Below are 15,437 nucleotides of genomic sequence, written 5' to 3' on the forward strand. Positions count from 1 at the left end.
CCCGGCCAGTCTTACCATTGAACGCTTTGAACTGTAAAAAACGCTCAATTATCTCCTAAACTGATCATCCTCCTTGTTTGCAACATATCTTAAAAGAATCACATTCTGCTCCATGTGAGAAATATCAGGAGTTGTATCACAAATCACAGAATAATAAATTGTTTTCTCCCTTTCCTTCAATATTTCTTCCAAGACTTTTTTTCCACAGAGTTCAATAAATTCATTTTGTGATTCTGGGCTAAGGTAATGTGTCACTCTTGCACCTGTCTTCTCTGACACTTTTTGCAAATGATCACTGAGCAAAGGATCATAATGAGCCAACAGCTCTAATGTCTGTGGTCCCTCTGAATGGTAAGTTTCTTGATGCTAAACAAAGTGTGACATCTAATATTCTTTCAAGAATTGCTTTGTTTTATTTTTTCCAACTTCCATCTGTATTTGTTTTTGCAAGCTGCTATCAATTCCTTTTGCTTCTAACAAAGAATATTTCAGATTTTTCCACTTGAGGTAGCATGCTTTGTGTGTCTTACTTGCTTCATGGTCAGGGAATTTATTGTACATTCTCCGCCATTTTAGATGTTTTGTTTTGTTTTAACCAAACTAACCTAAAAAACTAACAAAAGTCAAGAAATTCAATTATTACATAATAAAACCAGTGGTGTAGTCTACGTGATACGCAGATATTCGCCGTATACCCACTAGGAAAGGCCAAGGATTTCCGTATACCCACTAGGAAAGGCCAAGGATTTCCGTATACCCACTAGGAAAGGCCAAGGATTTCCGTATACCCACTAGGAAAGGCCAAGGATTTCCGTATACCCACTAGGAAAGGCCAAGGATTTCCGTATACCCACGTAAAAAGCGTGAGGATACGTAACGATATCGTTTTGTGACAGAAGCTTCATTTAAATTCACCCCGCACTGTGTTGCGAACACAGACTGTGGTTGCGATTGAGAATCACTAACATTTTTGGACCATTGGGGCTTCCGTGGCCTGTGACCTGATCTGACGTCACCTACCAAGGAGGAAAATCAGTTGCTTGGCGGTGTTTTTTGGCGCAAATTTGGAATTAACTAACTAATGTAAAAGAAGGCAGACTCAAACTACACTCTACGAAAGCAGACTCAAACTACACTCTACGAAAGCAGACTCAAACTACACTCTACGAAAGCAGACTCAAACTACACTCTACGAAAGCAGACTCAAACTACACTCTGAGTGTTTTCGGAAGCCTGCGCCTAAAGCTACAGCAGCTTCGGGTGACATTTCACCCACAGCCCGAGTACAAATGTATTTGGAAAGCTTTGTAAACTACCTGTTCATTCAGTTCGTAATATTCTGCAGTGAAAGAGTGTTGGTGATGAAACTGAACAAATGTTTATTGTTCACTCTTAAATGTACATTGAAAATTGACAGCTGATAAAACCTGTGCTCCAGGTCCCATATTCATATAACATTTAAGGCTAAATGTAGCTCTTAAAGGTACAGTTCACCCAAAAATGAAAGTTGTGTTATTTTTCAAAATATCATCTTTTGTGTTAAACAGAAGAAAGAAACTCGTACAGTTTTGGAACAAATTGAGGGTGAGGAAATAACACAATTTTCATTTTCTGGTGAACTATACCTTTCAGAGCTACAGTTAGCCTTAAATGTTATATGAATATGGGAGCTGGAGCACAGGTTTTATCAGCTGACTGTCTTTTGTTGCTTATAATAAACTGGATTTAATAATGCTCTCAATTACATGTAGATGCATTTTTTTATGCGTTAGTGAGTGTGTAAGAGGCTGGGAGGGGGGGGGGGTTATATTTACAAACTAGACAACACCACTGAGTAAAACCAATATAAATATATAATACCAATATAAACATCTTTTATAAAGACCAGCGATTTAATAGTTTCTCATCAGTCTGATAATTCATAAATCAAAAAGTAAACATACTGTAAAGAAATTGACAAAAATCCAGAAATTTTTTAAAATAAATTAATTAATTAAATAAAACCTCTAACTAATTTTTAATAAAGATAATTTGGTACTGCATAATATATTTTAAATCTATCCATCCTAGAGCAGTGTTGGATGCGTGTTTTCTCTATGTAAAGGCATCATCAGCAGACAGGTGAGTGACGTCATGTTACTTTTATATGTATAAGCGCTTTATACAATATAATGCGTGCGACATGAGTCATGACTCGTATCCAGTTTTTCTTTTGCGCGCCGGTAATTAAAAAACAATTAAAAAAAACTGACAGTACCCGGAGGGCAGCAGTTTAAATCGGGCACCGAAATGACAACACTAAACTGTCGTAAAGAATGTCTTGATCGACTGGGATACAGCAGCTCTTTTTTGAAGTTTTCGTCTCATTTTCAAGCCGTCAGTCTCCTTCTCTTCCACCAAGTTCGTCTCTAACTTCAGCTGCCGCGTCAACACTGATTGGTCCTTTTCACAAGCTAGGGTGGGACTTACGATTTATTGGGTCCTTCAGATGTTTGTCATTGACTGAATAATTAATAAATACCTCGTATCGGACTAGGGAGGGGTGACGAGCAGATATTTGGAAGACTTATTATATGAAATTGTATGTTTCTGTGGTTTTCATTCAGATCTGTTTCATACGACTATTATTAATATTAGAATTATTCACAGAACAGGGGTCTATATAGTATAGCTGCTGGATTTTGTGGGGGCCCCTGGGCATCAAATCCAGATGAAATAGCCACAATGTCCAAATTAACTCAATGCCTTAGAGAGATAAAAGACTGGATGAGCTGCAATTTTCTGTTGTTAAACTCTGATGACAGAAATACTACTTATAGGTCCAAAAACCAGTGCACAGAAACTCTCACAACTTAACTTCCATTTAGAGGGATGTACTAATAGCTAATAGCTCGACAGTGAAAGACCTGGGTGTTATATTAGACAGGAACTCGTCTTTTAAAAATCATATTGCCCATACTACCAAAACAGCCTTCTTCCACCTTAGAAATATTGCCAAGCTGAGAAACATCCTGTCTGTCTGTGATGCTGAGAAGCTAGTTCATGCATTCATGACCTCTAGACTGGACTATTGTAATGCATTACTAGGTGGTTGTCCTGCATCTTTAATAAATAGGTTACAGTTAGTCCAAAATGCAGCTGCCAGAGTTCTCACTAGGACAAGAAAGTATGACCATATAACCCCAATTTTATCATCTCTACACTGGCTACCTGTTAAGTTTAGAATTGATTACAAACAAGGCTCTTAATAGCTTAGCTCCCATGTATCTAACTAGTCTTCTAACACGTTACAATCCTTCACGCTCTCTGAGATCACAAAACTCAGGACTTCTGCTAGTTCCCAGAATATCTAAGTCTACTAAAAGTGGTAGAGCGTTTTCTTTTCTTATTTAGCTCCCAAACTTTGGAATAGTCTTCCTGATAGTGTTCAGACACACTTTCCCAGTTTAAATGTAGATTTAAAACTCATCTCTTTAGTCAGGCGTACACATAATACATCCTAAAGTATCATGCACCAGTACATCAGACCAGCACATTTTTATGAACAGCAGATATGTTAATCCCTTTCCACTGCTTCTCTCTTTGTACCCATCCCGAGGCATCCAGATATTGTAGCAGCTCCCAACGTCCTCTGTGGGACGTAGCCTTTGGACGTCCACTAAGCCGAGGCCGACTCTAAGAATCCTGAGACATCTCCAGTTAGACTCTGTGATACTAAGGAGTTCCGAAGTCCATGATCCTTACACCAGTACAACATTTATCTGACTGTATATTACAATCACACCCCAGTGTCACCCATATGAGGATGGGTCCCCCTTGAGTCCGGTTCCTCTCAAGGTTTCTTCCTTTACTAATTTAAGGGAGTTTTTCCTTGCCACTGCTGCCTGAGTCACCTCAGACTTGCTCATAGGGGGATAAATACATACAGATTGTGAACTATATATATATTTAATAATAATCTTGAATTTTTTTATTCTGTCAATTCTTTTACTTTTATTATTCGTTATTTCCTTTATCATTAGTTATGTTTACCTTCTGCTCTATGTTTATGTTCTGTAAAGCTGCTTTGAGACAATGTCTATTGTAAAAAGCACTATACAAATAAACTTGAATTGAATTGAATTGAACCTTTCACCCCACTAGCGACGGCCCTGGCTTTGCATATAGTATGTTGATTATAGTGTATGTATTTAAATACATGACAGATATATGGTGATATCAGAGTGAACATTTTAATTGCACTGTAATCGTTTATTATTGCACTTTCAGGATATTCTAAATGCACTAAAAGCACATTTAAATTCCATTAAAATTAACCAATCTATGTGGTTCAGATGAGAACCTTTTTTGCAGTTTGAGCTTTATGCTTCAGGTATTTGTTAATGAAAACCTGGTTGCGTATGTTTTTTGTAAGACTTGATAAGATGACAGGTTCCAGCCAGCAAACCCTATCTGTACTTGCTCAAATCAAAAAGGCAGATTTGAGATTTCCTTGGCTGTGTGTAGGGTGTGGCTTGTATGAGATAGTACGTCTATGTAAAAGGTTAAGGAAAGAGAAGGCTGCCTGTGAATCATTGCACCTTATTTTATGTCACAAGGCAGTTTCTCTTCCTTAGCCAGGTGTGCTGGTGAGAATGGAGGCAAGTGAAATGGAGCTCTGGCTGTGCATGTTGATTGTCGCTACCAGTGGCGCTCTGCTGATGGTGGGATGGAGTAGAAGTCACTTGTCATGGTCAGTGGGGCTTGTGGTGGTGGAGGTGATGCTGAGTTATTGGATATCGAATGGAAGTGTGGCAGTGATACTGCTCAGTGTCTGCTGTGGCTGCTGTGTGATCCACTTCAGTGCAGGAAGAAAAGAGTTCAGGTTGCCTGTACAAGGCAAAGCCGTGCTCATTACAGGTAATGCGTTTTACCATTTAGAACACTGCTTGGACTTCTGTATTAGGTAGCTGTGAACTGCAAAAAAGTTGAAAACTAATATAGGGAGTATAAACTTATATATGGATTTTATGGACATGCTTCAATGTAAATAAAAAAAAAATGTAATGTACAGTTGACAGTGAAACTCTCAGGCATTCAGGCTCCTAAATTTCTTCTGGATTCGAGTCAATTTAGCTGTGTAAATTTTTCATGCAATTGTCCTATGCAATTGAACATTTTGCATAGAACAGAACAGCCACAAAAGTGTGTGTGTGTGTGTGTGTGCGTGTGTGTATGTGTGTGCGTGTGCGTGTGCGTGCGCGTGCGCGTGCGCGTGCGTGTGCGTGTGTGTGTGTGTGTGTGTGTGTGTGTGTGTGTGTGTGTGTGAAACAGGTTGTGACACTGGTTTTGGCCATGAGCTTGCTAAAATCCTGGACAAAGCTGGGATGAAGGTATATGCTGGAGTGCTGGAGGAGTTTGGACCTGGTGCACAGAACCTCAGGGAAGTTTCATCTTCACTGCTTACCATCCTACAGATGGATATCACAAACATCAACCAAATCTCTGAAGTTCATAAACTTATCAAAAGTCAAATAGGAGAGTCAGGTATTGTACAGTGTGTACTAGATGTCAGTACTTGTTATGTGGGTAATCGCTTATCAAAACCTGAGAGAAAAATCGTGTAACACTGGTAAAGCCTGTTTTGTCACCTACTGTACTAACTACACAACATTAACTATAAACTTTCCAAACAAATATTTCAAAGAGATATAAATAAATGCCAGTTTTTCCAAAATTTGCATTTGTTTGGCATCAATATTTTAAAATGAAATATTGATGAGTAATAGCCAAAGTAAAAACTACTATGAAATTGTAAATAATATTTAAAATGAAGGTGCTGTAGGTTATCTGAAACAATACACTAAAGAATGAGCTCTTCCCTTTGGACAGGTCTTTGGGGACTGGTGAACAATGCAGGCGTGCTGGGACATATATGTGATGGAGAACTTCTTCCAATGAGAATATTAAGAAAAATCCTGAATGTGAATTTTATTGCTGGTGTGGAGGTGACCAAAGTTTTCCTGCCTTTGTTAAGACAAGCAAAAGGAAGGGTTGTGTGTGTATCCAGTGTGTCAGGTATGTTGTGTTTTCTACTCTGTAAATTGCAATGCCATTACTTCACTTATGCTTGTAGCATCATGTCCAATGAAGGTATATAAAGAGTTTTTTTTTTTTTTTTTTTTTGCTTTTATCTATTTCTTGTAATCTTAATCTTCTCTAAAAAATAACATGCTGAATAAGATTTAGTTACCAGCATGACTTTGTGTCTGGACATTCTTGGTCTTGTTAGCATGATTTTAGATTATGAACATTGTGAAGTAACATCAGAAAACAGCCCAGTATATTCAATATTGTCTGGTTTGGTGGTTTAATGATTGTGTTTATCTGTAGTTTGATTTTCAAATGATTTTCTTTCATTCCATTTAACTTGTCTTGCTCTTTTGAACAAGAACTTTTTGTTCATTGCATTGATTAAGTAGACAAAGTTTAAATAGTCTGTCAGTAAATACAAACTATTCACTTTAATCTAACCATCATTCCATTCATGCATTCTGCAATATGTAAATGTTTATTTGAATGCACTTTCCCAGGAGAAGTTCCCTTCCCTGGTTTTTCTGCATATGGTGCATCTAAGGCAGCTGTGATTTCTTACTACGGAGCTCTGAGACAGGAAATGTCCAAATGGGGTGTAAAAGTGGCCATTGTTCAGCCAGGGGCCTTCAAGACAAGTAAGAACTGAACCAGACATTTTTACAGTTTAGTGTATTTCCACCATGCCCCATGAAATTGTGTCCATGAATTTTCATGTTTACATTTTTACTCATATTGTGTATCAGATATTTTAGGCAATCAAGAAGAATGGAGTAAAATTGAAAAGGAGATCCTCAGCACCCAGCCCCTAGCGGTAATAGATGCATATGGAGAAGAGTACATCTGCTCTATGCATCAGCATTTAAGTAATTTGACTGCTCAAAGCTGTACTGATTTCAGGCCAGTTCTAGATGATATACAACACGCATTACTCTCAGAAAAGCCATGGGCCTTTTATCACCCAGGACGCATGGCCTGGGCATTTCCGTTCCTGCAAAGGATCTGCCCTACATGGATGTTTGATGCCATTTTTGCACAAATATTTACATATGGCAGGCTCTGTCCAGCAGCCCTGGCTTCCAAAAGATGAACACTTCAAACTGATTGAAACTTGAAACTAATTAGAACAGGATGATTGGTGTAAATAGTTATTTTAAGATCGTATGTTTTCCTTTAGTTCTGCACTTCAGGAGCAACACAAATTATTTACATGTCTCCAGAATACAAATCTTGTACAAGCACCCAAAACTATCCCATCTCATGAGTGGCCACAAATTGTGAAATAATAATAATAATAATAATAAAAAAACACATTACAGTGTTCATAATATACTCATTCATTTAAAAAATAAAGATGTACATCAATTTTGCTGCCATTTTACAGCACATTTTTTCACAGAATATAAAGAAATTAAAAACACTCAGTCCAAAGTGTGTGCAAGTATTTATAAAACACACCACACACACAATTTATAAAGCCTATTAAAATGCCTTAATCCTGAGGCTTTAAAAAAACTTTCTTGGGTTTTGTCTCTCCAACATCATGGTTGACATCCTCATTCTTCTGAGATGTGCGGTCCCTTTTTTTTGCAAATTTTCTTTTCATGCTTTCAACCAGGCTTCCATATCTATAAGTGAAAATGTTTTTCAATTACAATGTGCATAGTAACCATGAAGCTATTTGAAATGGTCAATGCAAAACCAATGTTAAATATTTTCTTATGCATACCTCAGGGCCATCTCCTCATCTGTAATATCTGTGTCCATTCGACTCATATCCTTCTCCTCCGCCTCTTCATCATCCTCTTCTTTGGGAGCGTTCATTAAAACCATCAGCTTCTATTAAGGATTCAATCAGATGGTAAAGAAGACACTATAATATTAGCAGAAAATATGAATAGAACTTAAAACAGGGTTTCTGCAGTGTTTAATCAGTCAAATTTAAGACTTTTTAAGACCTTTTTATGACCATAATGATTTGAATTTATGACCTACACAAATTACGATAAATGAAACTTCAGTCATTAAAATTCCTTTCAAAAGTCTTTATTATTTTAGCAACCATATGCTTTTCTGACTTTGCATGCGACTTCAAGGCTTTTATGCCTAAACTAGACATCTCCAACGTCTTCTTACACAGGGTGCAATAGGCTTGAGCCAGCTACTAAACGCACCGTCTTCGAGCCACAGATCGTTAAAGGTACTGTACATTTTCCCATTGTGATAGCCAGGGTGATTTCAATTAAACTAAGCAGTGACTCAGTATGATACAGTATGTTCGGAGTTTGCGCGGGTTTCTGTGAAAGTCCTTCCGACAAGTCTGTATGCTACCGCATGGACCTTGTAGTTCTGGAACGCTGTGAGACCAGTGTGATACCACCCAGATTCCTCATACAGAACTACAACAGGCGAAACGAATGCCATTGCCGCCGTGAGTGCATTTTGATTGAAGAACAAATTAATGGACGAGCATATCAATTTAAGATGTGGCTAAATGTTTTTTATGACCTTGTAGGGAAAATCCGGAGGTTTTTGTCTTTTTATGGCCTTAAATTCTTAGTTAAATTTATGACTTTTTATGACCCTGTGGAAACCCTGTTAAGAGAAGAGTTACAGTCATTTACCTCAACATCAGGATTGAATCCCTTAAATGACATCCTCCCATAAACCAAGTCTTCACAAGGGACATAACTTCTTTCTTCAACAATGAAGCTCCTACATAAAGCACATGCACAATTCAGTTGTTGTTAACGGGCAACAATATAGTCTATTAATATAAATCAATATATGAAAACATACAAGCAGGGATTCATGTTATTTTACAGAATTTTAAATCACCACACATTACAATCTTTGTAATTTTCTAGGAAAAAAAAGAATATAAATAAATATATATATATATATATATATATATATATATATATATATATATATATATATATATATGAGAATGTTCTAATCAAAACACAGCACAATGAGGGGAACTGCCCCACGGGTATTCTGGTCACATCACGTGAAAATTAAAAATTTGCACAACCTGGACATGTGACATATCAAAACACTCAGCACAATGGGGGAAACTGCCCCACGGGTATTCTAGTCACGTCACGTAGGGCAGTTCATGTGGGGTAGTCACATGAAAAAATTAAAAGTTTGCACAACATTAACGTGTCATATATCAAAACACTCAGCACAATAAGTGGAACTGCCTGATGGGTATTCGGATCATGTCACATGCTCATGTCCGCTCGCCTCCAAAAGTATTGTCACCCTAGTGATCCAGTAGCTTTCACAATCTTCCTGTCCAATCGCCTCAAAAAAGCACCGGCCTTTGCGAATACTTGCACCGTCAAAGCCAACATCAAAGTTTGTCGAGACGAACTTTACAAATCTAGTTTTAATTTGTACTTGTAGTAAAGTAATGTAATTGCATGTAAACAATAACAATCACTATCACTTAGTGATACCTCTCTCTTCAACAATTAAGAGCAAAGCAAACTAAATATCTGAGGTTTTAATAAGGCAAGCCTTCTTCAAAATGCTCTAACAATGTTCTAATAATTTGCACCTGACGTGATACGATTTTAGGTCATTTTATCCCTTTTAAGTACAAATAAATGCAGGGGTGGCCTTACTTTTTCCTCAAAGGAAATTTGATTTTTTAATTACATTTTACAGATCATTAAAAAAAAAGACTTTTGCTTTCATTTGTTTAGTTGAATCTTACAATATTGTTCAAATGATGTGTGTGTGATATATATCTCAATGGTTCTCGATGTTAATACCCATGATTTTCTCTTTTTAAAGTTCAGTTCTACAATCATCCAGGTCTCTGACCTTTTCCTTGCGCTACTTGTTTTGCTATTGTTTCGCTTATATTCTCAATCAAGTATACCTTTAATAATATATCACATAACTTCATATAGGATTTCACCTGACTGCCTAAACATCACTTCCATACATCACAGTTAATGATGCTTCTACATCATTATTTACACTCATGAAATCAGTATTGCTTCACCGCCTTTTAAATCCCAGCCTTTCTCCATTAAATCCCTGAAATATAATGTCATAATCATAACCTCAGAAAGATTTTAAAATCTTACTCTTTTGCTTTAAGCTCAGGAAGGTCCAAATACCAATGTTCGTCGTTTATAATCCTCCTTTCTTCCTCCTCGAGTTGTTTCTTTACCTCTGCATCAAGGCCTCTTTGCATGAACTATAGAGAAAGTGTTAGTAAAGTCTGCAATGCAGCTCGACAACAAACCTCTTAAATCAAAACTTCACTGCAAATGTATTTAGTCAGATATGACATTTATGGAAAATTGACCCCAGTTAAAACCTTACAAGATTAATGTTTCTATATCTTGACTATAGGGGGTTTGTTTCATTGTGCAAACTACAAATCCTACTATTTGATGTTATTGTGTTACTGATGTTATAACCACTTATTGTGGTTCTTTCCTTCCTTCTACTTTACTTTACATGTCTGTGATGGAGTTAGAGAGAAAACAACACTTACTTTCATCCGTAAAAGATTTTTAGACAGTTTTGTTGAGCCGTCGTTTGCCATTTTATCAGGTTCTTGTTAAAAATGTACTAGCTGTGAAACAAAACAAAACAAAACCCACAACTGCTTTTATTTCCCAAATGCTAATGCTAGCTAACATCTAGCTAACAGAATCTCGTAAACAAGCTCCACGCGCACCGAAATAGACATATTTCGCATGCGCAAGAGACCTCGGTAAGACACAATTAATCGCAAAGTCGATTGTGCAGCGGCTACTCATGCCTGATGCATCAATGATTGAAAAGAAACTTGAGTGTATGATTTTACTTTTTTCTTTCTATCCTTCTTTTTTAATGATTATGCTTTCTAAAATGCTTTAAAATATAAGCGAATATAAGCTTTTCATTGTTTCAGAACATTGTAATATTAACTTGTTTGAAATATTTTGCCTGTGATGGTGAGTGAGATTTTATTTCAATTTCACTCTTTATTTAATACCAATTGTCTTATTTCCTAACTTTTATTGTCTCTTTTTTTCAGTCCTGGATTCACAGTAAGAAAAAAATACCCACACACATTAAATAACCTTTTCACTCACAAAAAGTCATGTTGCCTGCATACATGATAATCAGAGTGACACTGACACACAAGTTCAGTATGAGGACATTTTAATGAAGTTAAATTCATTTTTATGGACATTTTAATGAAATATATGTTTATGTAAACTCTTGCACCACAAGTTGTTTTAATGACATTTTTGACTCAGGTCCATGTGGTGAGTTTTGAACTCTAATGAGCTCCTCTTGTAACTGAGCCACAGGGTGCTGTAATTTATACCCCAGATCGACCATGGCCTCCAGCAGCGGTGTACGATATCTGTGCAGTCCATAGCGCCTTACTCCTGGCAATGCCCTGTGACCAGTCTGGAAAGCTGTGTGGAAATCCTCGAGGTCTCGCTGGCACACCAGCAGTGCACACAGTGTTGGCACGAGCAAGGACAAATTATGAGAACACAGTTTCTCCTGGAGCACAAGTGCATTCTGCAGGACCTCTAGGGCATGAGAATACTGGCCTCCACGCAACAGATCATAGGCAGTCTTAAGCTCAGTGTGAGTGAAGAATGCTATAAAAGCAGGCGAGCGGCGGATGTAGCTCCGAGAGTACAGCTGGGTCAGATAGTCACAGAGAGTCACACGCCTTTCGTTGATGTTCTCTTCTGAGAAGTTTCCCGTCAGTCTCTTTTTGGGCAAGGTGACATCCTCAAGCTCCTCATTGAAGTCCTGAAGGAGCTCATGGTGCAGGTGGAGGAACTCTGAGTAGCGGCGCTCGATGGTCACATGCTTACAATCATAACTCCCCGATCTGATCATTATTATCTGATACACCTGAGAGAAAGGTCAAGTAAACAAATGATGATAAACCAGCATGATGCTCTCATACAAATAGTGATATGAAAACCACAATACACACACATAGTATTACAAGAGATATTGATAACCATGCACAGTGAATTGCTTAACTCACCACATATCTGGATGTTATGTGTTCTATCGTACGGGTAGATGGGATCTGAAACAACAGCTTGACAGGCCTAATCTCTTGTTTTACTGCCCTCCAATGCTGCTGAAGCTCTGCTGTAGTGAGACAGGAGGCACTGACACCTGCATCTGCATGTAGAAAACACAGAGTTTTTTAAATATGGACCTTTAGTCTGTCATGTATGCATTCACATCCTGTGCAGCAGACAGAACTGACCTGTATCAAATGGTGTCTGCTCTACTTGCTCAGTGCTAAAACATTGCCCGGTTTCATGACCATTCCTCGAGTTGAGTAGCTGAGAGTCAGAATCCATGTTCACAACATTTTCTCTTTACTTCTTCTAAAGTAGAAGATTCATCTGTCATTATACATTACACATGAAACAATATACATGGTGCTACACTGTACAAATATTCATATACTTCTCAGAGAAGAATTTCTAACTGCAAAGCTGAGAAAAACACATTGAAATGATGCATATAAATCTGCTGTGACATGCAGCACCTCTTAATTTTCAGGTTGTAGTTGACAGATGTGGAGGAAGTGGTCTGATCAGTACTTACTGTATCATGCTGAAAACAGAATGGAAATTTACCGTTCTCTCTTCCTTGTAGTCTGTAGTAGTTCAACAAAAATAAACCAGTTGAAGAAAACTCAGTTACCTGTGTGAAGACCCTGGGTTAAAACATGTCGTTTTTTTAAAAAATCAAATCAGTTTAAATTTACTGAAAACACGGTAGAGTTGTAACTAAATCTACGGAAATATTTCTTCAGATTTGGAGCAAAAAGAGCCAGTGGTGTAAAAATAACCTGTTAAACATTATCTCAAGAGGAACTGAAACCAAAAAGTAGGAGGGTCTCTGTTCTTCATAGCTTTCATTAATACAACCATGTCATCATTGTCTTTTATGTTTGTTTATTTGTTTGTTTGTTTCTTAACCAACCAAAAAATCTCTCATATTTAACTAAGATTTTAAACGTTTTTAAGCTATTTTATTAAGATTTGAAAATTTTCCAGTAACAATCCATGGGAAGACATGGAAAAAGACATGTTGTTTGTTGTTGTTGGTGTTGCAGTTAAATTCATACTATTATCCACCAGGGGGCGATGTTTAATTAAAAAAAAAAGAATGTCACAGAAATACTTTTTTAAACAAGGTCTCCAAATCTTATCCATTAAGGGCTGATGTGGATGCAGGCTTTCATTCCAATTAAACAGGATCAATGACAGCTCTCTCTGTATTAGAACATTTGTAAAGCTCATCTGATTCAGATTATTGAAGAAAACACAAGTTCCAAGAAAATGTTTGACATTTCAAATCTGTATTAATATTTTCAAGCATTAATGCGTAAATGATTGTATCTAAAAAAAAAAACACCTCTAGAACATTTTAGATCGATAAAGCCAAGCTGGTTAAACCGAGACACTATTTTTTTAACAATATCAATTAAATGCTGCTCTAATGCTATATCATAAGCAGTTTTACAGTAAATAACACATTAGCTTGCTGCTGTGGTATAGCAGCTTCCATTACTGTCTAAACATTCTCAGCTTCTCTATATCATTTATTCTTTGTGTGATTTTGCTTAAATACACTCCAAGTTAAACCTGATTTAACCTTGATAAGCATTTACGATTTCACACATCTGCTGCAACAATTTAGCAGTGTGTGAGAATGATAGTAGGATGTTTGTGAGTTTTGGATGCATGAACCAGTGTATGAGACAAGTGCATCTGTGTGATCCTCCTCAGCTCCACTCATTCATACGGCCATAAGCACATAACCCAACGCTGCCCAGAGAACAATGGCATCAAGCAACTATTTTTAATTCACTCCATTGTTTAACGTGGCAGCCTGGTGCTTGGCATTTATTTATTAGTTTTGAAACATACATTTTCTATTGTTCCTGACATAATTCCTGTTTTGTTCCACAGATGCTGGGTTAGTGCGCTCTCTCCGTGCCAGCTGTGAGAAGTGTTACTGTCTCATTGTGACACTTGGCCCATCTGCTGAATAGCTAATAGGATTTTATCATTGAAATATACAGTAGTATTGTCATACGCACAGGAACAACACAAGGCAGACGTGTTCCTATCTGAATGAGTGCAATAAAATATCTGACATGCTTTTATATTGATAAAATATTTTAAAATCAAGAAGATGTCATTTCTAGGAAATGTGTCAGTTTCTGCTATTGTGCATGCTCCAACATGGATACTCTATGGACAGGCACTACACAAAAACATTTTATTTGCCCTTTTTCTGTCGATAATATCAACAAATTAATGTTGTCGCTGCTGTACAGTTAGAGAGGATGATTATGTATAATCCCACAGGTTTCTGGTGCCACCCAGAAGAGGATGAGTTCCCTTTTGATTCCTTTTAAGGTTTCTTTCTTGTTGACTCAGGTATTTTTCCTTATTCCTGTAGATGTATAAAAACATGCAGTGCATTATAGCTTGCTGTATAAGGGTCTGTGTAGGAGCAGAAAGTCATAGATTGTGTCTATGCTGAGCCCTGTATACCTCCAAAAGTGTCTCCAAATTTTTATTTGTGCATTAAAACTGAACTATGGAGAAATGGAAGAAGGTGGCTATCATGCAGAGGTCCAGGTGCATGTGCTTCACTTACCACCAACCTACGGGACTTAAACGATCTGCCGCTAACATCTTGGTGCCAGATACAGTACAACACCACACCTTCAGAGGTCTTGTGGAATCAATACCTTAAAGTGTTAAAGCTGTTTTGGTGGCACAAGGGAAACCTACACAATTGGGTAGTGGTTTTAATGTCATGGCTGATCAGTGTACTTCCTTTCCTCTAAACCTAAATCAACACCTGCATTTTGAAGTGCAAATAAGATTTAATCTCACTTCTTTGGACATTACTGATAGAATAAGGTAAAACCAAACCAATAGAATCTATTTTCTCCAGAATGTGCACTATTTATTTTAGTGTAAAGTCACGTTATATGTTTTATTCAGCATACAGTCAATTTATTTGGATCCATATGAATTTAATGGATAATTTACAGTGGTTGAAAAAATAACTTAGAAACTAATTAAGTGATGCTATTATTATCTGAGATTTTATAAGCAGTACCTGAATTAAAAATGTTCCTTGTATCATTAGTTAGATCTAACATGAATAAATATCCTTCTACTAGCAACTAGCATCATACTGATGAGAAACAAGACCCTGAAATAAGATGACTCTGTAGCTAACTTACATGAAACAGAAACCAATGATGTGTCATGGAGTAATATGACAGTAATTAACTGTTGTGAGGCTTGACTGGGGCAGAACAAAGACAT

General features: G+C 37.2%; 3 protein-coding genes across 7 annotated transcripts; 1 reads left to right on the forward strand and 2 right to left on the reverse strand.

The window, feature by feature from the left end:
• Nucleotides 1-250: 250 nt before the first annotated feature.
• On the forward strand, nt 251-7,355 carry hsd17b2 (hydroxysteroid (17-beta) dehydrogenase 2). 2 transcript variants are annotated; one of them, XM_027172954.2, is made up of 6 exons: nt 251-351; nt 4,617-4,899; nt 5,314-5,526; nt 5,872-6,057; nt 6,573-6,710; nt 6,819-7,355. In XM_027172954.2, exons 1-6 carry the CDS (start codon nt 349-351, stop codon nt 7,160-7,162), a joined length of 1,167 nt encoding a protein of 388 aa, XP_027028755.1. In that variant the 5' UTR covers nt 251-348; the 3' UTR covers nt 7,163-7,355. The 2 variants fall into 2 exon arrangements, with proteins under 2 accessions (XP_027028755.1, XP_047676011.1); XM_047820055.1 differs by lacking the exon at nt 251-351 and adding an exon at nt 2,104-2,121.
• A 38-nt stretch (nt 7,356-7,393) lies between these two features.
• On the reverse strand, nt 7,394-10,837 carry mphosph6 (M-phase phosphoprotein 6). Its single transcript, XM_027172955.2, has 5 exons — nt 10,595-10,837; nt 10,179-10,291; nt 8,697-8,787; nt 7,802-7,911; nt 7,394-7,700 (listed from the first exon to the last, which is right to left on the reverse strand). The coding sequence occupies exons 1-5, from the start codon at nt 10,643-10,645 to the stop codon at nt 7,565-7,567; spliced, it is 501 nt and encodes a 166-aa protein (XP_027028756.1). The 5' UTR covers nt 10,646-10,837; the 3' UTR covers nt 7,394-7,564.
• A 396-nt stretch (nt 10,838-11,233) lies between these two features.
• On the reverse strand, nt 11,234-12,963 carry snx20 (sorting nexin 20). 4 transcript variants are annotated; one of them, XM_027173027.2, is made up of 4 exons: nt 12,784-12,963; nt 12,338-12,461; nt 12,107-12,249; nt 11,234-11,967 (listed from the first exon to the last, which is right to left on the reverse strand). In XM_027173027.2, the coding sequence occupies exons 2-4, from the start codon at nt 12,432-12,434 to the stop codon at nt 11,299-11,301; spliced, it is 909 nt and encodes a 302-aa protein (XP_027028828.1). In that variant the 5' UTR covers nt 12,435-12,461; nt 12,784-12,963; the 3' UTR covers nt 11,234-11,298. The 4 variants fall into 4 exon arrangements, with proteins under 4 accessions (XP_027028828.1, XP_027028823.1, XP_027028825.1 ...); XM_027173022.2 differs by having other exon boundaries at nt 12,717-12,963; XM_027173024.2 differs by having other exon boundaries at nt 12,685-12,963.
• Between the last annotated feature and the right edge of the window lie 2,474 nt (nt 12,964-15,437).

Source organism: Tachysurus fulvidraco, chromosome 10 (genome assembly GCF_022655615.1).
Source record: "Tachysurus fulvidraco isolate hzauxx_2018 chromosome 10, HZAU_PFXX_2.0, whole genome shotgun sequence".
Lineage (NCBI taxonomy): Eukaryota > Metazoa > Chordata > Actinopteri > Siluriformes > Bagridae > Tachysurus > Tachysurus fulvidraco.